This window comes from Electrophorus electricus, chromosome 18, assembly GCF_041902795.1.
Source record: "Electrophorus electricus isolate QZ-2024a chromosome 18, ASM4190279v1, whole genome shotgun sequence".
NCBI lineage: Eukaryota > Metazoa > Chordata > Actinopteri > Gymnotiformes > Gymnotidae > Electrophorus > Electrophorus electricus.
Genome location: NC_137514.1, coordinates 13,427,534 through 13,453,756, shown reverse-complemented (window position 1 = coordinate 13,453,756; position 26,223 = coordinate 13,427,534). Strand labels below are relative to the sequence as shown.

The window sequence follows — 26,223 nt, the reverse complement described above, 5'->3', positions numbered from 1 at the left end:
GGGCCTGAGCCATCATAGTATAAGCATAACTCAACTCACCATGTTTCATCTTGGGAGAGATGATAAATCTGTTTACCCATCTTCCTACATTCCTCAGGATGATCAAAATGTTCCAAAAAAGGCCTTTAATTTGCAGCCTGTAAACCTTTACTAAGCCCATGGCTTATCTCCTGGCTTTTTCTCAAATTGCAGTCTCATATGCTTTGGCTCCAACAGTAGGCAGAGACATGATAAATGATGCTTTGGGGGGATTTATTAGAAAGCTAGAGGGATTGTGAGCCAGATAGAGCAAATATTGCAACAAATATTCACTACAGGTGTAGGTGTCATTGTCAAGCTGGTCTGGCTTGGACATCTTCAAAATAGACTTGCTTCCTCTGATGGACTCAGATCCACTCTGTATAGAGCACTTACCTGTGGAGAAATTCACTGTTGTCACTGTAGCTTTTGCTGTTGCTGCTTGTTCATAATGTTGTCAATTCATGACAGTGTTGACTGACACTTGCTGTGCAAAACATATTACTTTGGCAGGAGTGCTTCAGAAATAGGTGTTTATGGAAGAACACACTTTATTAACAAAACACAACTGATATACGTAGCAAAAGCAAAAAGGCTTAGACTTGTTTCATCGAATATATAAAGTAGGCAAGAAAGCACAGGAGAAAAAGACATAGACAGACATAGCTTGAGTGGTGGCAATTATATGTCCGATTAATGACTTGGAGATGAGTAACGTGCTAGTAGTCAGGGGAAGTGGAGCATTGGAGACACTGGGTGTCTTATTATGGTTTTGAACTTATTATAGTTTTAAAGTTTTATTATAGTTATGCCAAGATACAACTGATATCTGCCATTTTTAGTTCTGATCACTAGAAAAGGTGTAATGTTTTGATCCTTCTCGTTGTGTGTTTAAGCAAAATGCACACACATTCATTTATGCTCTAAAATTGTTTGAACATTTTCCGTTGTCCTAATAACAATGTGTATTCCCAGGAATAGAGCAACCATTGATGTATATTGCTTATGTCCAACAAAGTGTTTTTTGATGACCATGGTTTTTGTAGCCATAGTACCATCTACATGACTTAATATTAACTTACAGTATATTTTCAGTTTTGTTTAAAAGATTAAAAGTTGTTTTGTTATGTTTTATTTGTTTTTGTTTAGTTAAGTGAGCAATGAAAAGTGATGAATCCCTTGTCTTGGTCATTATGCTCTAACTGGAATGACAGATATGTGCACTTGGCAACAGAACATTGGAGCAGTTAATCATGAAGAAGCAGGCAAGCTTGTGGGATATGAAGAGAAGCTTCTGTTCTCTCACAAGCCAGTACTGACCCTTCCTTCAGTAGCTGTGCCCACACACCCTATAAACAACAGCTCCAGTGTGCATTCCTTAGCAGAGTCTTAGGCCTGCAAACACATGGCAGTAGAATACATTTTCTCACTGCTTGCTATCTTTGACTGTTTCAGTCTCGGTTCCATATTATTTCTCCATTTACTCTCTCTTAAACACATCCATATGGTGAGGAAAGACAGGGTCTGGGCCTTACAGACTCGGATCTGTTGTTTTCATCTGATGCCTCTCATTCTATGGAAATGTTACACAGGAAAACCTATCACCTTAAGGTCTGAAGTTCACTGTCCTCTTCTTGTATGTCTTCTTGTAAGCTGCTGCTCTTTATGTAATTTGTGTTTATGGGAATATGTATTGAATTGTAAGTAACATATAGTAAATACATGTAAAAACATGCAGTGTTAAAAAAGTATCTGTTCATAATTCCTGTTATCAGTGTTTGTTAATGTGCTTTTTAAATAGATAGTTGGATAACTGCCATAGCATAGAAGTTATTCTATAATGCTTCAATTATGGATATAATTGTTGCATGTGCTTGATATGTAGACTTTGAATTCAAGGAAATTTAAAACTATTATTCAGTAGTCTATAAAAAAAGCCAAAACAATAAAATTGTGTGAGTTTACGGTGAGTTTTATGTAACATGAGATAAGACTTATTAGATGCACAAATTGTTCAATTTTTAAAATTTCTCATGGTGTTTTGGGCATTAAGTGGTATTAGTAGTCATGCTTAAAAACAAAAAGGAGCCAGTTCTATATTTGAAAGTTATTAGTCTAGTAACTAATATAACTTATTTTTATGGTTTCATGTGTTTGCTGACAAGTAACAGTGGACAGTGAAATGATTAAATCTTCTGTTCCCTACAGGATCTCCAGATGGAGATTGATGCCCATACAGATATGTACCATGCACTAGATGAAAATGGACAACGTATAGTGGCATCTTTGGAAGGAACAGACAATGCAGTTGTGCTTAAAAAACGACTTGATAACATGGGACAGCGGTGGCATGACCTGGGCAAAAAAGTCATTAATGTGAGGTAAGAGGGAGTAGAGAGTCAATAGAATGTAGGTGGTCAATAGAATGTGTCTATCGTAAAAATCACCAAAACAAACAAATGTTTGTGTTCTTGATATTAGAAACCTAATGACAGAGTTTCTGTTATTAAAAATATAATTAAATTAATTTCATAATTTATTTAAAGGCTTCATAGACATGAAATTGAGACACTTAATAACCACAACACTCTGTATGATTTACCCTACCATGGTAAATCATACTGATTATGTAAAACATCTTAAGATGTTTCTTTGTAGGATGATCTCTTAAAGGGGAACAACAGTGATTTATCCCTATTTCAATATCTGAAAATGTTTTACATGTGATCTCTGCAGAAAATAAACTTCTAACAATATTTCCCTTTAAGAGTACTTTTTTATCACCTAGATTTTTTTATTAGACACATTTACTGACTGTTTTCTTTCAAGGCAGTAATCTTAAAGTGTTTACATTTACCAAGGTGACCTTTACAGACTGGGAGCAATGCAGTGAACAATTGCAGGACTTGTCACCTCCACTCGACCAACACACACACGCACACACACACACACACACACACACACACACATATATATATATATATATATATATATATATATATATATATATATATATACACACACACACACACACACACACACACACACACACACACACACACACGCACACACGCAGACACACACACACACACACTAGCAGTGCCATTGTATATAGAAGCATAAATCTCACAAGACACCACTACGGAAGCAGTAGTCTTATCATGTTTGCTCTTTTGCTGTCAACCTCAAACCTGAAAGTGCAAACACTCCCTATACCAGTATGGGTAGACACAACACGCATGCTATGAGAAGGTTTTGGAGACAGAAGATTTTTCCATACCTCTTATCTCCTCAGACATCACTTGGATACTGGCATGGAGCGGTGGAAGCACTATCACATGTCCTTACAAGAACTGCTCCAATGGCTACAGCTGAGGAGGGAGGAGCTTGAACAGCAGAAGCCAGTGGGGGGTGATGTGCCAGCTGTGCACGAGCAGCTTATCATACATAAGGTCAATGCACCAGAAATCACACACCATCCGGGGGGTGGGGTGGGGTGGGGGGCACTGTCTTGAAAATTCAAAACATCTCTAACCTTTCTGGTCTCTTAAATTCACCATAATCATTTGCCCTAGGATATGTTTCAGGCCCACTCCTCTAATTTTAATGCTTTGAAAATATTACCATCCACAAAGATAGTAAACAAAATAAGCACCAGTCAGTGGATATTCTAGCCCAGTTTAGCTATTTGCTAATGAATTGGCTTGTCAACACACATACCCATGTAACAGCTCATAATAAATGCACTGTCATATTTGAAGTAGTAAAAGGATGAAGGAAGCATATCTGAGCCTTGTTCTGCAAAAAAAAAAATCCAGTTTCTTTCAAATTGTTTTTAAGATGTTTGTGACAATCCAATGCAAGTGTCATGGAGAAACTATATTCATTACTCAACACATCTGTTGTGAAAGGAATAACAGTAAAGTTGATGCTGAGTTTAACTTAATTAGATTGCACAAAAGTAAAAAAAAAAAAAACTAAACTCAGGTGAATTATCAAGCTTAAGCTTTTTCAATATGTAATGTGTTATATTTGTATATACCTGTGGTGCAGTCACAGGTTCATTCATGCTGAAACACTGAATTTGGGGGCCTGTTGTTATAAATATTCTAGTAGAGACTTCTTAACAATTTTGTCACAGGTCTTCAGGAGAGAGCTGAGTGCAAAAGAGCCTTCAATCAATGAAGCACTTGACAATGTGAAGAGCTTTCTGACTCAGATACCCACTGAAGAAGGAAAGCAAAGGCCTGGACAAAGAGGTATGTCAGTGTTTATTACTGCTTTTAGGACCTAAACGGAATTTGAGGGGTGTTGATACCATTCTTTATCATTTAAGACAGGCAGACAGAGATAGAAAGAGCTTTATTGATCTGCAAGAAACTGTAGCATTACAGCAACAGACCATATAACTATAAACATCACAGATGTACAATAGATATCTGACAAAAAGGACAGGTAAATGAGAAAAAAATAAAATAATGTTAATATAATCAAATATAAGGTACTTGAACTGCTAGAAGTTGTCAGCATGGAAAAAGAAACACGATGTTTTGCAAATGAGTTTCTGACTTGCATCTAATGTCCATTCAGTGAAATGTAAGATTAAATTGTTAAAATTAAGGACGCTCACTCCAGTAATCCAGAACATGGAACTTTAACCCTGATAAAATTCGTGGTTGACTTAATAAAGCATTTGTTCATTTGCAAACAACCCAAATATTCTGCAAGCACTGGTCAACATTTGTAATAACAGCAAAAATGTCTTGCCAACTGCAAAGTATTGTATTATCATTGAAATATCTAAATATGTATAAAATGCCTTGTTTCTGCATTTTGTGTATTACACACTTTATATATGACACAGATGTCAGCTCAGAGGAGAGGGTTCAAAATGTGGGGCGCATTTTACGCAAGGAGGCAGAGGATGTAACCACAAGGTGGAAGGAACTAGGTGCAGCAGCAGTCGACTGGCAACAGCAACTGGAACTGGCCTTGGAGAGACTGATGGAACTTCAGGAGGCAGAGGACCAGTTAGACTACAAGCTTCACCAAGCTGAGATGGTAAAGGACTCCTGGGACCCAGTTGGAGACTTGCTCGTCGACAATCTGAGCAACCAAATAGACATTGTTAAGGTTAGTTTGACCATGTTCACACAACAGGGTGGTAAACCCAATGTATTTAGTTAATTTATTTTTACTTACCTGATTTTTTTACTGAGTAGTGTGAACACAAAAATGTTTTCAAATCTAATTTGGGCCACCTTTACATATGGACATAATTCGACTAGATACATGTTTAATCAGCATCTGAGTGATAATAGCATGTCTAGATCAAGTATTTTATAACATCATACTTCACTGAACAGGTGAAGATCATTGTCTGAGCATCTCTTCTGCACCAGTAGATCTTATTCCTGGCACTTCACCAGTAGCAGACATGCTTTCTGGTCTGTCTCACAAATGTGGTGTTTTGTTGTTTTGCTTTGCACCCTGATGACAGATATGGATTGTTTACAAATATGAATATGAAATGTCAAGTCAGAATGAAGACTTCATATCTGATCTGTGGATGAATTAGTGGCAGATTGAATATTCCTATGGAGGCCCTAGTACTGAGTGATATATATGTTGTAATTAAGATTTAACAGTTTGGCAGATTAATAGGGTTACATCCATGTAGTCCAGACAGTCTATTTAGTGATAATACACTGACTTCACTGATTCCTCAAGAAGACCAAAATGACATTTTTCAGACTGTGTCTGCAGCTGTGTTTAGACATCCATAGACATTACATTTTTCTCCTTTTGGACATAAAACCAAGCCAAATTTGTATCACCAGAGGTGTGAAGTTTAAATAAATTAGAATACATTCATTTTAATAAAACAGATAAGTAGCAAACTAGCATACTATCTCTCCTTTGAGTTAAGGAAAACACGTTTAGGATTCCGTTTGTCTGTAATCCTAAATCTGTAATCTTGAAATTAATTAGAAAGCATAGACTCCAGTTGTATGAAAAAGTCTGAGCCAGGTTCCATTTGTTAATTGACTGTGAGGCATTATCTTCTAGAATTTGTTGATATTTTTGAAGAATCAGTTCTCGCCCCAATCTGCACAATATTTCCTGTGCCACTGATTACTCTCCAGATTATACAAACTCCCCAGATTAGTCCCATCTGGAAAGATGTACTGCTCTTCAGTAGTTCTCCTTTATTTTTCCAAACATAACTTTAGTAATTGTTGTCAATGCTGCAAGTATGTTTTTAATTTAATTAGCCCCAGCAAATCATGTTAGTACATGTTAGTACAAGCAACGGTGAACAATAGAGCAGTGCACCATTGTGTGTCTGCAGATGCTTTCAATGATATGGAAGAGTACATTGCTTTCCTAACCAATCTACAAAAATATGTTTGAAAATTCTTAGAGATATCGGCTTGACTTCACCAGTTCCCCAGAATTTCCATTTCCTAATTTTAGAGAATGGAAATCTAAAGTAGGAAGTGCTAATATAACTTTTGTAACCGTCCCCTGCTTTGTATGAGTCAACCATTGTCTAATCATTAGCTACTGTTTAAAGGGTCTAATAACGCCTGAAATTGCCATTTTTTTTTGTTCCTGCAGAGCTTGGGTTAACTTCCTCTCACTTTGAACATCAACAAATTGATATTTGACCACAGGTGCCCAAACTTTAGTATACAAGTATAATCTGTAGTATCTGTAAGTACACATTTCTGTTGCTATAACAATGCTTGTCAGATAGTAGAGGTAGTATCTTTCTGTAGATTCTCTAGCAAAACAATATTAATTATGCCACAGTGCCTTTAGCAAAGTGGGTATACAGTAGCTTGCCATTAGGAAGCATTTGTGTTTTAAGCAAATTCTGTGAGCTTTTTTTCACATCAGTGTATAATTAGATTTCTCTCCTCTTATTCATGTAGGCTTTTTCTCTCTTAGTGTTTGGCACAATGCAATATTCTGGTAATTGAAAAAAGGTTTTATTTACTTCTTTAACCAATCTGTTGCTCTGAGATATATTACATTTGAGAGAGAGAGCTGGCTGGAGATAACACTTTTTAATAGGAAAAGTATTAACCAATTAATATGACTTTTCCAAAAATAACATTATTCTAAAGCTTTTGTATACACAACGCTACCATATTAACATTTTAAATGGGAATTTTATTTTATTTTTAAATCAATAAGTCAGTCATTTATAATATAGGTCAAAAGGCAGTGTGAACATTCCTGATATGGCAAAACCTTCCCCTTTCTGGACCTCCAAGCATGTCCTGGTTTGGAAGATGGTACAATACAGATGGTGCAGTGCTACTTTTGATGAGACAAATGAATGGATATTGTAGAAGGTTTAGATTACCATGAGCTTTGTGTGCTACTGGGAATCAGAAACTTGTTGGTGCTTGTTAGAGCTTCTCAGCAGTACCTTGCCAAACCAAACCATATCCACCACCTCCAAGCACTGACTACAACAGAATTCCTGGCCTCAAGAATTTTTCAGAAGGAGTTAGGGAACACATCGGGTGTTTCTCAGTCTTCACACTTAATTGTACACTCTCCTTGGTCATCAAAGTCATCAAAACAGAATCTATTGTTTTCTCTTTTTATAGTCTTTTTTTATAGTGAAATAATGTGAAATAAAGTCACCAGAAGTGTACATATCCAAATATGAATATTCATAAATGGTACATAAGGAGAGTTCTTCATAATGGATATGACTACTTGGACATCTTGCACATGGTGCTTATGGAGGTGGATGCTGATTAGTTAGTTTTAATTATTGCAAATGGATACAAATGGATCAGTGAATTGACAAGGAAATTGCTCCAGGTGATCATTTGAGATAAGAGCTTTCTAGGCAATTTGTCAGTTTTACTCCAGTTGAAAATGATTATGGATAATAATATGGTTTAAGGGGAATTTCACTGATTTTTCCACTGAAATTTCAGCATAATTTGCTTACTAAGAAAACAATATATCATGGAGTGTGTTGTGAAAGAAAATGGCCCATTCTAGAGAAGTTTACAGACTTTACAGGATTTTAATACAGTGTTTGTGCCAAATAATGTGTCATGATGTTTATGGTACAAAGACAGCTATTTTGTTTATCCAAACTACATGTGCAGCTAAAAATTACAGAGTTTTTATATATATTGTCGATAGGACTAAAATGATATATCTGTTTGCTCTGGACACAATATTTCTTATAACACCACTGGGTACTACTGCTGTCTGCTCTGCATGTACTAGTTTGTGTTATAGGCCAAAACCACAGTTCTTGACAAGTTTATCTAGAATGGTACATTTTCATCAAACAATTAACAACCAACCAACCAACAACATCCAAAGGCATTATCTAAATACTCGTTTCATAGTTCCAAAGAGTCCTCTACACAGCCAGAGGGTGCATCGCCTCAGTGCAGGCAGGGTGGGATGGGAGCAGATGTGGTAGGAAGAGGAGCAAGGCACACTCTGAAGCCACCAGTTCAACCTGTGCAGGAGGCAGTGGAAGACTGACTGGCCACAAGAGAGCCAGACTCTTGGATGCCTTCCCCTTTGAAGGGGAGGGTAATGAAAGAATCCATGGGGAGTGTTGTGAGGGTGTCCAGCAAGGCTGCAATAGCAACAGGGGTAGCAGGGAATGAAGACTGGTCTGGGCCCACAGAGAAGGATGAGGGTAGCAGAACCAGAGCTGGCCCTAGGCATAGGATTAAAATGTGTGCAAATTAACAAAAAAAAAAAACCTTCCCAGGTTTTTCACCAATTAGTCCCCCTGTACAGTTTCAGCTCTCCCACCAGACTCACCTTAGCACAATGATGAGCAGGCTTTTCTGTGGTGTGTGCTTTGAAGTAGAACTGTCAACAGTGCAAAAGCTCTTTGTCATAAACAAAATCCAGCAGGGGAATTTCTGGCTGATGACGGGTGTTTGTTTTCATGGTGCAAAGGGGATTGCTCCTGTCGGTGCAGTAACGTTGAAGCTGTCTCTGTAAACTCCTGTTGCTGTGAAGAAACAGCTGGAATGTCACCCCAGTGGAAGAGCCAATCAGACACTCACCTAAGAAGTCTTCTTATGCAAAGTCTTCTGTAACAAGAGTTGATGTAGGATTCAAGCAGGGAAGAGAAGTGTTCATTAAAGGCAATCATAGTCAACATTACTGCGCAAGATTAGGGACCCAGTAGTCAGTAACATTTAATGTAAATTTATAATCAACTAGGAACTATGAGAGAGACTTCACAAACATGAACAAAAATTCAAGTGGTAAAAATACACAAGAACAAATAGGGCCTAGCAAGACACAAATGCAGAATATCAGGAGCAGGAGACATGGCTGAGACAAAAATTAAACCAAAACAGATGGCACATGCCAGGGGCACCATGCAAACTGTGGTACTGGAGGGGGACGCCGTGATGGGTGTAATCAAGTCATTTCCCAGGGGAACATCCTCTGCTGAAACACTTGACAGTGTAATATCACTGATTATGGTGTGTATTCTGTTGAGTGTCTGTGTGGGGGACTTTTTTTTTCTTTCAGTGACAAACATGAACCTCATGGGACTTTTCTTATTTTCTTTTCTACCTATCCTTGAAATTGCTCTGAAATCCACAATTTCCAGCTAATTATAATGCGTTCCTGATCACTTAATAGCTCGAAGTTCTTTTTTTTCTTCTTCTTTTTACTGTTGTGACAGTACTGTTGTGTTGTGCTGGGGGGACATGGGGGAGTAAGTGGTGCAGAACATGCCTTCATCAGTGAGAAAGAAACAAAAGGACAGCTGGTATTTAAACAAAGGGAAACTTTCTCTCCACAGGGCCTGCTGCTCTGGCAACGAAATCTGTATCTGATGCTCGCTGAAGAAGAAAAAAAAGACATACAATAGCCACCAGAGCCATCAGAGTGAAACCCATATGCCATTTTTAATAATGACACCTTTGTGCAAATAGAGCAGGTCAACTGACCTTCTATATTGTGGGATATCGTTATGCTAATACACTATGCTAATGAAAGCTATCTTTAAAAACAGGTAGCATTCAACCTGATTACATTTATTTAGGTCATTTTTGACAGTTTTTGGCTGTTATAAGAATTTGCTGAATCTGCTATTGTGCATATGAACAAACCTACTTAACAAAGGTACCAGGGCCAATTGTTGTACTATATTTACAGATGAAAATGTAAAAACTAGGGGGAAAAGTGTCAATTGATCAATCAGTTGTTGCTGCAATAAACTTTACGTAAACTTTATCTAATCTTACAGGCATTCCAGGAGGAAATAGCTCCCTTCCAGGATAATGTAAATCAAGTAAACAGATTATCCTCTACATTTAGAAGTCCTGGTACTCAACTCTCACCAGACAACCTGAACAGAATTGATGACCTCAATATGCGGTGGAGACTTCTGCAGGTATAAATTCCACATAATACTTTGAGAAATAAGGAGCATAATTTATGTGAACACTACATTCCTAACTTTATATAATCAATCAGTTATTGAAAAAAATATGTAACATTCCATATTGTGCTGGTTCATAACACTAGTTTATCACAACATAGTCTTAATGTGGAAAGCAAGATAAGACTTGTAATCACTAAGGCCTTAATTATTTTATAAAAATATGAATAGCCTGACATTTCTCTCTTCACTGCCTTCTGGGATGCAGTTTAGTTTCTGGAAAAATAAAAATAAAATTGTGGTCCTACAATAAAACGCATTGCACAGATTTTGGAAAGATGAGTTTAATATATTTATATTAAGTATATTTGAATAGTAAGTATATTTATAATAGAATAAACAGGTTTTATAAAACCTATACTGTTGTCTTATTCTGTTTCTACTCCACATACTTGTTTTTTCTTGCCACAGTCTTTGTCAGCTGTTCTCTAAAACTCGTCTTCCATTCTTATCTCTAGAACTTGTAAAAAACACTTAAACTTTATAACTCGTTGGATTGTATTTTTTAGGTTTCAGTTGAAGGGCAACTGACTCAGCTTACAGAGGCCCACCGAGACTTGGGACCGCATTCTCAGCATTTTCTACAAGGTGAAAGCCTTTCTACTTTAAAGCACCAAGCATATGACATGCAGTCTTCATCAACAATAGACAGTGTGCTGCATGAGAAGTTGTCAGTTACATCAGAGTGCCTCAATCCAGTGGCTCTGGACCTGTAAATATTTTCAAATTCACCAATTCAAGCACTGTCTTGATTCCAAAGGAAATGAGTGCAGGACACTCCAGTGTCCTTTTGGAGGTTTCCTTCGGCAGGCATTCAACACAGAATGCTAACAAAATGTGCCCGTGCCAGAATAGAACTGCAGCCTTTACATCCATATATGACATTACATCCACAATTACACATAAAGCCTTCCCGGTTTCCATATACTGAACATGTTTCTTTCCTGCTTAAAAGAACATCTGTCACTTTGAATTGTGTAGGCAGCAATTGTAATAGCAACATATTACACACTGACTACCCATATGACTATTATCACATCTGATAATAGTGTACAGTAAAGCATTTGATACTGTCTGCACCTACAAAGGTGATTTGTCTACACCTTAGACCACTTCCTTGTTAGATGATATCATTCATAGAAATGCGATGGAAAAAAAAAAACAAGGCAATGAGATGCCAAGGAAATAAAAGCCTGCAGAGCACTTGATTACCTTGGTGAGGTGTGTTGTGAGCTGGGAAGAAAAATGTGACTATAGGTCCTCTAAAACTAGATGGAGAATTTTGAATTTCCATTAAAATATTTCACTCCCCATGAAGCTATTCTGAATGGGTTATAGTAATGGTGTTATGAAGTAATATGTTTTTTTTTTTTTTATGTTCTGTTAACAGCCTCCGTACAAAGTCCTTTTGAACGCTCTGTTTCTCCCAACAATGTTCCCTACTATATAAAGTGAGTATTCCCAAGAAAACCACTAATCACATTTTACACGAAATTATTTAAATACCATGCATTGTGGGTGATTTTTAATTTAGGAGTGTATTTACAGTTAATTACTGTGACATTTGGAATGAAGTGGTTGGGGCATCTCTCAAAGGTATGCAGTGTCTGCAAATTTGACACAAATTGTCATTTTTACTGTTGTTAAATGCCTTTATTTTACAAGGCTAACTATTTTGTAAGTTTCATTAGAGAAGCTGTCATCCCCTAACCATATTTGTGTACAGCTAGGATTGTTAGGTACATCAGGTATGCTTGTTCCAGTTAAAAGCAACCCCAGCTGACCCCAAATTAATTTATTTGGACTAGCCTATTTGCATTATTATTACTGATGATGGGTAAGATACAGTTGTTTTTAAATTACTAGAAACAGTTAGTTCTGACCAAGTAATTTGATTAGTAAAGAAACATTCCATGAATGCTGATGGAGTATAACAGCACTCGGACATTGAACTATACATGTATAACTCTATTAACCATTATTTGCATTAACAATCTTAGATTGTAATAAACTTTGCTGTTAACTCGTCAGAATCACATGTGCCACCAAAGCCACTGTCAGCACAGTCTTATTTCACTGATTACACAATAAATGGAAACATGATATGTACATGATACAAAGTAAGCAATATCACACTTGAAGTCAAGCTGTTATACTGAATATCAGTATGGCTGTGATCGTAGTCGTAGTGTGAAGTTGCTTAAGCAATTATTAATTACTGTAAGTCTTCAGCTGTATGCAGCTGCATCACAGTCATTTTGGATTCTATTACTGTAAAAGTAATGTGGGTATTTATATTTTATAATAGTTACAGTCAGATGTTTTGCAGTGTGCTGCCAGTCTATGGAGGACATTTGTTATTTGAGCCTATGAGCAGCTCAACATCCAGTTCCCTTTACAAACTAATAACACCACGTGTAATAGTAGCAAAAATGCCTAAGAGTACAAACTAAGATTTGTGAATATAGAGTACCATTAAACATTTGGCAGTCATTTAGCAAACTCATAAAATACATTTAATCGGTCATCATAAGATCATGTGAATAAGCAACTGTGGAGGTTTTAGAATATTTTAGTTACCAGGAAGTAAAAATATAAAATGGTAAACTAAAAAGGATTCATTACTTAAGAAACAGTAAGTAATAGTTTAATGTTGAAGTAAGTTGTTAATAGTTTTTTGTTATTATAATGTGCTTGATGAATATCATTGGAAAGAGGTCCAAACCCTAGGACTTAAAAAGAAAAATGAAATGGAAAAAATGGGGCTTATGTTTAACATATGCTTAGTAAACTAGTGCTTGATGATCTGGAAATGTATTTAGAGATGTTTTAATTTAATAGGTCAGTTGTAAATAGAGTTTTAAGTCAGTTCAAAAAGTCTGCACCCATGATGCTGAAATAGTTATAAAATGCTCCATGTTTCTGATCTGCCATAGTACTTTGATGTTTTTTAATGTTTAAAGGAGCAATAAGTAATTTTTACTATCAAAATAAAAAGTAGCTCATGTGACATGAGATGAAGAATCAAATTAATCTGTAGTCCACAAATCTGTAATTTGTAATCAAGTTAATATGTAGTCATGTAGAACCAATTTAAGATCCATAAAGCAGGTCCACTACATTGAGGAAGCTATGTTCTAAAATAAATTTAGTAAAGAATTTCTGAAACATCAAGGCAACTAGGTGTCAGTATGACAGCTGTTTCATAATGTGAAGAATCATTGGGAAAAATTACTTATTTCTCCTTTAATACTAGGATCTGTTCTTAATATGTTTTTATAAAATTTTAAAAGAAAGCATTATGATAGTTTAAAAAAGCAATAGTGTGTTATAACTTATGCAATTTTTCTTAACTTAAATGTGCATTGTTCTGTATCCTGTTACATTAATTGACTTGATCTTTATCAAATCAACTGGCAAGTTATAAATAATCCCTAATCGTTTTTTAAAAGAAACACTCTAAAACAAAAAAGGTCAAAGAAGCAACCTCCTCAAATCTCCCAAATCAAAAATAACAATGAAAAAAACCCCAAAACATTTTCTTTGCTGATCTAGCATATTAACCTGCACCTTCCTGACCTACATATAAAGCTGGTAGGCACAATACACATTATACTGATGCATAATAGTAAACAGGGTATAAGATATCTACAGAATAAACTGGGGGCACACGATCATATATTAAGGCTAACTGAGAAACTTGGCATCCAAAAAGTGTAATATTTAAAATAAGCAATTTAGTTTGATATTCTCTAGCTACTCTTTGTCCTATCTGCTATGCAGGTCATTCTAATATAACCTTCTGTGTACAGTGGCATGCAAACGTTTGGGCACCTCTGGTCAAAATTGATATTCCTGTGAATAGTTAAGTGAATAGAAGATTCACTGAAACATTCTTTTAAACATTTTAAGATTAGTGTTTGATTTATGTTTTGTGCATTTTTAGAGTGAAAAAAATGAGTAGCATGCAAAGGTTTAGGCAGACTATAATTTGAGTTCTCAGATAACTTTTACCAAGGTCTCAGACCTTAATTAGCTTATTAGTACTTGTTCCCAGTCATCATTAGGAAAGGCCAGCTGATGCAAATTTCAAAGTTCTATAAACGTTCTGACTCCCTAAACCTTGTCCCATTAATCAGTAGTCTTGGGCTACTGCCCATGTAGCTGCTCTGAACATTAAAATAGGTGTAATTAATGCCCGCAAAGCATTTTCAGGTAGCCGCTTCTTCAGTTCATGATGTTATCAGAAAATAATAGGTACAGTTTAGGTGAAGTTGAGATTTTTAGAACTGAGAAAATGTTCTGAGAGAACTGCTCATGGAATTGCTACAATGAATCATATTTAACTGAAAAAGACCTTCAGGAAGATTTAGCAGACTCTGGAGGGGTGGTACACTGTTCAACTGTGCAATGACACAAGCACAAATTGGATGGCCTCTACAATATGATAATGATCCTAAACCATCTTCAAAATCCACTATGGACTACCTCAAGAGGTGCAACCAGAAGGTTGTCATGTCCCTGATCTAAACATTATCAAAAATCTGTGGCTAGACCTATTAAATAAAGCAGTGCATGCAAAACAGACTAAGAATTTCACAGAACTAGTTGTCTTGCAAGGAAGAATAGATGAAAATCCCCCAAAGAAGAACTGAGACTCTTAGCTGGCTGCAATAAAAAAAAAAAAAAAAGGGGCCTACAAGCTCTTATATTTGGGGGTGGGGGACTGTAAAAGATAGAAATTATGTTCAAGATATTAAAGAAATGTCATCTTTAAAACTTCTACATGCCAGTCTATGTTGGTCCTGGGAAAGTATTGGAAAATTATTTCCTCCATAATCAAGAACATCTAGGTAGGTAAAGGGTCAAAAACATAACCCTAAGATGGAACAACAGATCAGCAATGCTTAGCAGGCAAATGAGGTATGGGTTATGGTTATATGAGTTATGGGACAAGTTGATGAGATGCAGGTGTGGGAAATGATCTGTGGCGTTCCAGGGTGGAGCCGGCGAAACAGTAGGTAAATCTGAAGTGGCAAAACTTGGATAGGAGGTTTGTCTCCCTTTTCCATCATGACGGTGTCAGAATCTAGTAGTTTCAGCATCTTTGTACGAACTTTCAGGAGCAAGCAATATCGCCTAACCATGGCCCGAGCTCTTTTCTCGTTATCATTTTCTCTTCTAACACTTAAACGCTTACAACCTAAATATAAAGACTTTCGTTATGCTTAAATTACTTTGCATTGATTGTATTAGCTAAAACATGCATATATTGGGAAAATATATTTTTAAAAAACACGAAATATGAATTACATGATTTATGCTCAGAGAAGTCCGTACTGTACTACGTGCTACTATTCTTTCGATACATTTCTTAACACTCTAACCTACTATTAAGAACACGCCGCTCCTTGATCAGGCAGTAAAATACTGTTCCTTTTAACAAGCTGTACCATTAGACTTTTCGGTGAAGAGTTTTGGGGGAAGGGAGTAAGCGAAATAGCTCCGCCTCGTCTGAGCAGCTCTCCTGAGGAGATTGCAGGGAAATCGGATGCGTTCTCCCTACGGAGAGGGAACACCGAGCCAGTGACCTGCTACACTGTCGAGTCCTCGGATATCCAAGATATCATTTGGATAAACTGTATTATCGAAAACGATGAGGGAGCAGCTAAGAACGTAAGTCTGATACCGTTCGTAGTACAGTGGTCACATATCGATTGATTTGTCCTGCAAAAAAATAGAGGACGTTGAAGGAGTTTGTGTTGGCTAACCTACGTTAGCTGGTGGAGCTATTGTAGATAATGCCACCCCCCCTCGTTTTCTACAGGCCAGCAGGTGCCTCTCCTCTCTGCTAGAGCAAATGCAGATCGATATTTTCATGCTTCCGCTACATTCCTGTGCTTCGGTCTTTGGTTATATTTTGTTATTCATCCCAAAAAAGCCCCTCATCTGCTTATCCCTTAACGCATCGACTGTGCCCAAAGTAGATATGTCGATTGATTTGGACAAACTATAGGAATCATTTAGCTACCTAGAAATATGTTTTATCTATTTTAAGCTTCTACCATAGTAGCTAGACATGTATGGACCCGGGCTGCTTATTATAATGTTAACGTTAGCTAGCTACCATAATCAAGTGGCACATTTAAATGAACACCACACACTAAGAACACTAGTGGCATTTATTACCACTGGCTGTGCTCCACTGTTTATCGTAATCTCGTAGCCAGCTAGCTAATAACGTCTGTGTGCTGTGAACGCAACCTGTACAGTAGTGTGTTGTCCGTACACTGAGGGACGTAGGAATGCATATGCGTGGGAATATAGCCATGCACGGCTAGCTGGCTGGCTAGCTAATGTGTTCCTTTATTAACTAGAGCAGTTAAAGTTTATTTTTTTTCCTGTCCAAGGCAACATTTACACTACTTCCGCCCTTTGCGGTGTCTTAGACGTGTAGGTATTGGGATCTCTGTGGGAGAGCTGGCATAAGGCCATTATTACCACGTCCTACACACTGCCTGTGCCTAGGGGGTGCAGGCAGTTTCAGCCCAGATCTTACAATGGAGATGGAAAGGGACATCCTAATTGCCTGCTTTGTTTTGTCTTAAAATTCTATATAGGCTTATATATACAGTTTAAAGTGTTTGTTTTGTTGGAGGTTAAAACTTAAAATGAAATGTGTCCTTTGCTATTTTGTTGACTTTTCTCTATTGTGATGAGCTCTGAATATGCAATGGTGCACAACAGATTACAGAAACGGAATGCTTTACTTTTGAGTAAATACCTTTTGGAAGACCTATGCCTGTGTTCTTTACTGATGTCTGGGCTGCAGAGCTGGCAATGCTCCTTTTAGAAGCATCCATAGTGCATGTTGGAACAGGACACACTGTGGTGCTTACGCTACAGTTACAATCCTGTCACGCACTCAAAGTTTCGTCAAGTTCAGAGAAGGTGTCTAGGTGATTTCATTTCATCAAGATCCTTCACAGCTTAATCTTGTTGTCAGGGGTAATTTTGTTACTAGCAAAAGCAGCATCAATATGCATAGCCACTAAAAACCTTCATCAGTCCATTCAGACAACAATTTCTCTAAGCAAAATTAGAAACCAAATTGAGAAACAGTGTAAGACTGATGAACCAGAAGTGCCAAGTTTACCGATTAACTCACAGATCTGTACAATAGGTAGCAGTGCACACTTAAAACATGAGCAAGGGAACTTGTTTGCTAAGGCTGCAGTAAGTACAAAGTGGTTAATATTTCAGCACTGAAGACAGCAATAAGCAACTTGTTGCCTATGAAGAATAACTGTTGGCTTAATTATGGTTAATTATGCATACATTGTTTTCTTCTATATGTAAATGTATGTAAATTGTCAATCTAATGGCAATTTTGAAAATAATTGATGTAACATTGACCTCAGAAGTCTAATATCATTAATCACTAATTGTTATTTAGTTCAGTAAGTGATTATACCTACAGTAACATCCAGATAAAAAATAATGGAAGAGTAGGAGGCAAAGGTCAAACTCTTTTTATTTAGCCAACGTCATAGGCTACCGCTATATGATGGTAATTTTTTTATGTCTTAGAGGGTGTTATTACATTACATTTAAGATTGTGCCTTGCATGTCTTTAAAATGAGGGCCCTAGGTCCTTAGAAGACCTTGCTCAGCAAAACAGTCCCACTTCCATTGGAAGTAGTTTGGATGTAAAGCACGCAAAGCAGTTTGTGCAAATTGCGCAAAAAGCCAGTCACAATGGGTGCACTAGTACAAGAAACTTATTTCAGCATCTTTGCGTCAGCCACCCTGCTCAGCATGAGGAAAGTGAGAGAGGGAGCCATTCATCTTCCCTACAGACTTCACTGCTGCTGAAGATAGTGTCTCTTTTAGAAAATGTATGCCACTTGCCAAGGAAAGCAAGCAATGGCGAAACATCACTTAGTACAGTGCCAAGGATATGGTGCTTATCCACAATGGGGAAACTGAACGGTTTAGGAGACTGGAAACAGTGGATTTAGGTCTGCTATTAATGTTAGAATGTGATTTAAAATGCATAATTCAAGAACTGAAAAATGTCAGGTCTATAAATGAAGGCGCAGGTGAAGGAGGGTATAGTTATACATTATTTGTTATTTAGGGCTGGTATTTGTTAATTGCATTGTTATTCATTTTAGAATTCAGAAGCTTTGTTTGCCTGCTTGTTGTTAGTTAGACCATATAGTAGACCATATAGTACTGGACAGACAATTATTACCATTCATAGGACCACTCTGAACCTGAAGTCAGTTCATAAACATGTATTCCTAGCAAATTACCAAAGACAGCTTATTTGGCCCAGTAATAGTTTGAGAAATGTTTGTTACTAAGGCCATGTAGCCATGTACAATTTGTCAGCCACCCTCTACCATTTTTATCACTGGTCAGCTTTCAAACACATGACCACAGTTTATCAGATATTATTTTGGTAGGTTGTAGACCATTCTTAACTAGGGACCAAAGTGAATTTTCCTCCAGTAAGAGTGCTCTTTGTCACTGTTAGAATATGCTAAATCATGCTAAACACATGCTTGTTAGGGCCTGTCAATGGTCTATAAATCTCCTGGCCTGGACAGAAAGGTGCTTGAATCTACCTCCATTAGGTCAATCCAAAGACGGGCCCTCTTTCATGCTCTTCAGTGATGCTTTTTCTTGTGTGTACGCTTGAGAATGGCATACTTTCATACACTGCAAAATCTAACAGCATATCTTTAATAAAAAAATAAGCTAATATAAGTTAATACAAAAAGTTGGAGTACTAATACTTTAAATAGAAAACTTAAAGTTAATGTAAAAGATTTGAAAAATTAAATGGAGAAGTTTAAAAGTGCATAACATCAAATGAAACATATAAACACTGAGAACATGAAAATCAAGACAATAAAATAAAAGAAATAAAATTTGTTGTGCTTAAATGTTGAAAGTGCAGTGCTTAGTCTTTGCCTTTGGCAGGACTAACTGACTAACTGGCAGGTCTAGTTCCTAATGATCTTATATAGTTCTGCCCAGCTCATAATACTGCAGCATAGCAGATAGATACCCTGGTCGTACACCATTAAGCGATGTATAGACCAGAAATAATATCTTTATCAACTCTGTAATATACTGGTAGCCAGAGTAAGGACAGTGTAAGAATGAGAGTGATGTATTGCTCCTAGTGAGAACTCTCAGTTGCATTTTGAATCAACTGAAGCTTTGATTATCTTTTTGGTGGATCCCATCAGGAGGTCGTTACAGTAGTCAACCCTGCTAGAGATAAAAGCATAGATGAAGTCTGGCTTGTCAGGAAACCTTTTGATCACTAACATATTTGATGTGACTGCTAAAAGTACGATCAGAGTCTAGTATGTCAAGATTATGAGAGAGCTCTACAGAGTTTAGGGCTTTTGAGTCCAAAACAGCAGCTAATCTGTGCTTCTCATTGCTATTGCCAAAAATAATAATCTATATTTCACCTTTATTGAACTGCAGAAAGTTTTGGTCCATCCAGTGAGTAATGTGCTCAAGGCGCTTACAAGGAAAGTCAAGGGGACCATAGTTGTTTGAGGAGAGAGCCAGTTAAATCTGAATGTTATGTGCATTGCTATGGTAAGATAGCCAAAACTCTTTTAAGATTTGGCCAAGAGGAAACGTGTTAAATAAGAGTGGCCCAAGAATCGTACCCTGGAGGACACCATAGTTCATGGGCACTCTTTTAGAAACATTGTTTTTTATTTTGTCAAAGTAATTCCTGCCTTGCAGATATGAACTGAACCATTTTAGGACTGTTCCAGGGTGTCCATCCCACTTTTCATGTCTATGTATATGAATGTTATGGGCTATGGTATCAAAGGCTCCACTGGGATCAAGCAGTAGTAAAACTGATACCTTCCCAGAGTCTATAAACAAATGACATTATCAATTATAGCAGTCTTGGTATTACGAATAGGCTGAAAACCTATCTGAAATTTGTCTATACAGCTATTCAAGGATAGAAAACCTGTTGAAATGATTCTCAGTGATTTTTCTCAATGAATGGTAGATTTGAAATGGGTTTGTAATTACTTAAGAGTTGCTAACAGTTGCTAACAGGAAGTAGTCAGTTGCTAACCGAGTTAGGAAAAATGCTTGATAAGAGTGAAGTGTTTACTATCTGAAGTATGTCGGCTGCTATTGAGTGAAACACATTCTTTAAGAAGCTAGTCGGTAAGGCATCAAGGCTGCAAGTAGATGATTTGAGGTAACTCACTGTATTGATTAAAATTCCATTGTTAATATCACTAAACTGGGACAGTTTAACCATGATATCTTATGTGGTGATGGCGATTCATTGGAAGCTCACAGTCTCTTTGGTGGATATACACATACTAATGCCTTGTCTGATAGTGTGAAGTTTAGTGCTAAAAAAAATGCGAACTAATTACATTGGACAACAAAGATTGTCTAGCTTTGCATAATATTGTATTGTAATCATGCAGCCTATGTTTGAATATTTCTTTGTGAAACGGAAGTTTTGTTTTACCTGCATTCATCCTTCAAATGTTCTCTCTCTTTGTATTTAAACAGCGGCAGCATTTCTGTATGGTGCTTTCTTTGGCATGAAAGGGTTGTAGCTTTAATTGGAACAATCTTGTCTATAACACTAACAGTTTTTGAGTTGAAGCTGTCCAGCAGATCAACAGACTCAGGTGGTTTCTCTCAGCATAACTACTACCTTAACAGAGTTTTTGTCAGATCATTATTGAGAGTTCTCACTAGTTATCACTCAAGACCAGACGCATCAGTTATAAAAAGTGGTTTATAAATGACAGCACAGGTACACTTTTTATGAGCAAAATGTGCATGGCACCATTATTACCTTTTGAGAGACCAAATCAGAGTGTGACTACAACAGTGTGTGCTACAAAGCACATGCTGAGAGACACTTAAGAGTGCAATACGGTACAGAGATCCTTGGCATGATTGTCCTTGGGATTGCCAGTATGTATGTTAAAATCACCAGCAATTATTTTAAAAAATCTGAACTACACCACTTTCAGGACTACACAGAGATGCTCAAAGGATGTAAAGTAGGCAAATGATAATTGCTTTAATTGGAAAAAAAAAAACATTAAATAGAGCAGCTGAACCTCCATTTTTCTGGCTGGCAGGAGAGGCTGGCATGTGAGAGTTGAAGTTTGGTGGTGCTGACTCAGTTAATATGGTTGTGGCACTACATTAATTTATCCATGTTTTGGTTACAAGCTAGAAGTCAAACCCATGGTCTATAAATAAAATCATTAATTAAATGAGACTTGTTTGTGAGTTATCTGATATGGAGAAGAGCTGAATTGGTGTACATTGCTCCAAAAGCTGTGGCATACAGGTTACACATTGTAGGTCGTATAGATTTACAGTATCTGACGTATTCCCTGTTTTTTCTCTTTCTGATGAGCACTGGAATGGAACAGACTACAAATACGCCAGGTCAGAGTTTCTTTTGAAAATGTGGTGCTGACACCCTTTGGGGGGACCCAAAGAATATCAGTGTGGCACACTAGTTGAAACTGGGCTATCTTCTTCCATTACAGAAGGTCATGGTGGATGGAGCTCCTGATGACAATGGGGTAGGGAGTGAAGCTGCCTTTCTGGTGGTTGAGTAGCTTGTCTCTGTCTTTAAGATATTAAAGGTGGAGGAGGATCTTGACTCTTCTGAGGGATGGAAGTAGTGATGAGGCAGTAGATTATGGTGAAGGAACAGCATGGCTGATTTTATGCTGCACCTGAGTGCTGGCTGATGGGGAATGCAACAGCTTCGGCACATAATTTTTAAATATTTTGTGGTTGACACCAGTTAGATAGATATTATCTAACCTCAATGACTGTCATGCTGCCCCGTGGCCCTACTACACAGGACTCAACATTCCAGAATGCTCCAGGAAAACATAGGCGATCAGTTTCTCAAATACTGATTAACCTGTTCCTAATTAGCTTGAGTATTTAAGACAGTTTTTTTTATTTTTTAAACCACTTCCTCATTGTGAGGTATTATCTGTGTTCACAGTATACCGAGTATATTTTTTTTTCTTGACTGCCCTCTTTGTACACCCAATCTTGCCTGTATTTTGGACTTTTTTTTTTTTTTCAGATTACCTCTGTACCTTTGCCTAGTTTTTGCCTAGGCAGTGATCTAGATTTGATCATTACCTGTCTCACTTTTGTCTTTGGATTTGCCTGTATTGCACTATTTGCTCTCTACTGGTTTCAACCTTAGCCTGTACTGTGGTTACGTTTATACTAAATCTCATCCACAAGCATCTGTTTAGTGTTGTCGCATTACACTGTGTATTAAGATCTGTACTGAAAAATAAGCCCTCTTAGGATCAGTGTCATAGGTTTGTATGACACTTGTTACCTTGCAAACAATCAAAAATGCAGAAGTTTACAGCAGTGGGGCAAGTTTAGAAAACCCTGCTGGCTAGCTACATTACTGAAGTCACTAGTTACTAGCTGACAAACATTGTGTGAAAGACAGCCAGTCCATTTCTGTGTTGCCATAGAGCTGCCATATTGGCTCCTGACCACAGTTATTTTCATATTTGGGTGTGGTTGCCTGATTCAATCGACTTACATAATTTTTGTCTATTACCACCAAGTCTCTCTGTGTTTCCAACGGTAGCTGCCAGAGCTTGTTAAACAGAGTGGTTTCTGAAAAGACTGCATTTACTTTAACCTTTTTTAAGTGACATTAATTATGACTACTTAAGTTTAATGAGTTAGTATAGATAGGCCTATTACTCAACAGCACAACGTTCAGCACAACGAATGGAATGGAAGGGAATTATTAACTTTACCTAACATATTATTGTTTGTAATGTCTGTGGCACTTAAATTTATGATATTATGTTTTAAAGCATGTAGGATCATCTGGTTCAGAATCAGAATTTTTTTTTTTTGGCTTCTTTTTTGCTTGGTATGTTGCACATACAAAGAATTGTATGAGTGAGTGGTGAGTGAATAGACCTTTAGAAGAGGTAGTTGCTTCTGTAAGGGGCTGCCAACTGATTTTACCAGCACATTTCATAACTCTGTAGTTGCATGTCCTAAATTGTTGACAGGTTACATTTGATAATCCTCTCTGTTGTCTTGATTTATGTGCTGGAGTTATGGCTCATTCTTGTGAGGTGGTGGATAAAGAGCGGTTGAGGATGGGCTCAGTGATTTGCAGTGTATAACTAGATTATCAGACCCTGACCAGCATGGTGTCATCTGCAAACTGCAGGATCTTCACAGATAGTTATTTGAGGTGCACACAAAATAGAAGGGGTGAGAGCATGCAGTCTTGCATTGACCATTGCTAAGCGTTTGGGGGTCTGGTGTTTTCCCAGCTGCACCTGCTGTAACCTGCCTGTCACAAAATCTGTGATCCATTGACAGATGGGGTCTGGCACAAACAGATGGCTGAGTCTGAACTGGAAACAGTCTGGGACTGGTGTAAAAAGCTGAGCTGAAGTCCACATTGAGTCCAACTCTTGCACAGGTGCCTTGACAAGTTCTATTAAGGGCATCTGTGATAGATTTCATGTAGGCCATAATAAGATGCTCAAAGACCTTCATGACTTCACTGCAACCAACCTGCAGGCGTTTAGGGTTTAGTACTTGTTTTCTTTTTGGATTTGAAGCATGTTGGGAGTAGAGATCCAAAGATCTATCGAAGGTGTCTGTGAAGGCTGATTGCCAGTTGATCGCAGCCGTGTTTTAGGATGAATGGTAAGACTTGGCCAGGCCTGTAGTGTCACCTTATGTAGTCTGGAGAGCCTGATAACACCGATGCTGCTGACTGATAGAGAAATGCAGGACTTTCAGAGGTAAAGGGAGCAAGGTTGGGGGAAGGAGGCTAACTGGAGGTGAGAAGATGCTTCTCAGATAGTGAGGAGAAGGTGAGGACGTTGGGGGTGTGAGGCTGGTGATTGTCTTTTACTATTTGCACAACTTCAGTAGCAAGCACAAGCTACCTTTCCTTGGTCAAGGCATACCAGTGTTGCTTTGCCTTTTTTGGATCCTCCTGGTGGGTGGCCCAACTAAGTGAAGCAGTTGTTTCAGCACACGGTTGCATGACAGGGATGAATCTGCCTTTCTAACTTCCATGGCCTAAGTATATCTGCTAGATTTGAAATGATGTGGCACCTAGCAAGGGCAGTGGTAGCTCAGTGGTTAAGGTACTTCAAGCTCCACCACCGCCAAGTTGCCACTGTTGGGCCCCTGTGCAAGACCCTTAACCCTCAATTGCTTAAGTTGTACTCAGTCATAATTGTAAATCACTTTGGATAAAAATGTCAGCTAAATGTCTTATCACAAACGAGTTAGTGTGTTGCTGCATCTACAATGCAAATTTACAATGTAAATTTTCTTATTACACTGGAATGAATAATGTAAATCTGTGGTGTTCAAATTTCTTTTATTAAATCTTGTACATCTTTGTGCTTATAAACAAAACATTTGTACTTCCAATTTGCTGATATATGCATGCATTATTATAAACAGATAAGATTAGGAAATAATGGTCCAAATGAGTCCATTTGGCTAATCAGTTTTAATTCCTGAAGAGACTTGTACTACAGTTTGAAATATCACAGCATCATTATTAGTCCAATAATACGATAGCAGGCTGCTTGGGAACCCTTCCTGGTAATGGCCTAGCCATCAAAAGCTTAACTCCACACATTCTATAGCTGGGAGAAATTTAAAATGAGTTTAACTCCAATTATGTACATCACCGGGTGGCTGATTTAGAGACATTAAGGAGCCACATAAAACACTAATATTTCTCAGTGCTAAGGTGTTCTGCTTGTGACATTACAACATTTTGTTTTTCACATATAGCATCTAACAGTATGTAGGGTGAAAGGGACTGTGTAACCTTTTCCCCCCTTTTTTTCCTACAGCCACCAGACACAGACAACATGTTGGGATCATCCAAAGATGGCGGAACTCTACCAGTCTTTAGGTAGGGGGTTTTAATGGAATTGTTTTCCTGGTATGTTCGAGTCAGCATTGGTGTTAATTTATGGACAGATTCTTAAATAAATTGGCCAAGAATCTGGGGGCAAGGTGGAGACAATCCAAAATAGTGTTACAATTTTAAAATAGCCTTCTCTACCCAGGGCAAGTTCTGCTAAGCCGACAACAGTTGATTCATTTGTACGAGCTGTGACTTTTTAAAAATGAAAACATGCTGTCACATCATCTCGTTTTGGATAAGGGAGGACATTCCTGAGCTATGCTGATGTGTTGACAAGCTATGTTGAATTGGCCTTTCCAGTCAGCATAACCTATATACTGTGAAATATGTATGTTACTTTGTCTTCCAAATGATATAAGTAGAAAACACCATGTACAAGAACAAAGCCAGCTATTGAAAAGAAAGTGAGCTATTCTGCCAATTCCAGTTATTATACATGTAGGCTGTTTTGCTTAAACTTTTTAGCTCCATAAACTTGTACCCTAAAGTGTACAAGTGTACCCTAAATACTAGGATTTGAATGCTGAAAAGTTGCCGAAGATAATATACTACTGGATTCACCGTTTATAGTTCCTCACTTACCAACCAAATGTTTTGGATTCTAACCTGCACTGAGAGTGGCAGTTGGCACTTTATCGCTCAATGAATTTTTGCAGTATATCACATCCTGCATCAAGATATTAAATGCACAGAGCATTGTGCAGTTGAATTTGCCTGT

General features: G+C 37.6%; 1 protein-coding gene across 18 annotated transcripts in view; it reads left to right on the top strand.

The window, feature by feature from the left end:
* Nucleotides 1-26,223, top strand: part of dmd (dystrophin) — a 112,073-nt gene that overhangs the window by 63,806 nt on the left and 22,044 nt on the right. For 12 of the 18 annotated variants that reach the window (XR_004776988.2, XR_004776987.2, XR_014118290.1 and 9 more), the window contains exons 56-63: nt 2,227-2,399; nt 3,314-3,470; nt 4,160-4,277; nt 4,883-5,151; nt 10,292-10,438; nt 10,996-11,074; nt 11,877-11,937; nt 25,429-25,490. Coding sequence is in view for 15 of the 18 variants with exons in the window: in XM_035534640.2 (XP_035390533.2) it covers nt 2,227-2,399; nt 3,314-3,470; nt 4,160-4,277; nt 4,883-5,151; nt 10,292-10,438; nt 10,996-11,074; nt 11,877-11,937; nt 25,429-25,490 (1,066 nt within the window). In the remaining 3 variants the exon portion in view is untranslated. Of the gene's footprint in view, nt 1-1,414; nt 1,630-2,226; nt 2,400-3,313; nt 3,471-4,159; nt 4,278-4,882; nt 5,152-6,639; nt 6,667-10,291; nt 10,439-10,995; nt 11,075-11,876; nt 11,938-16,027; nt 16,163-25,428; nt 25,491-26,223 lie in introns of those variants that run through there. The other 6 variants (XM_035534645.2, XM_035534647.2, XM_035534643.2 and 3 more) reach the window with 5 other exon arrangements.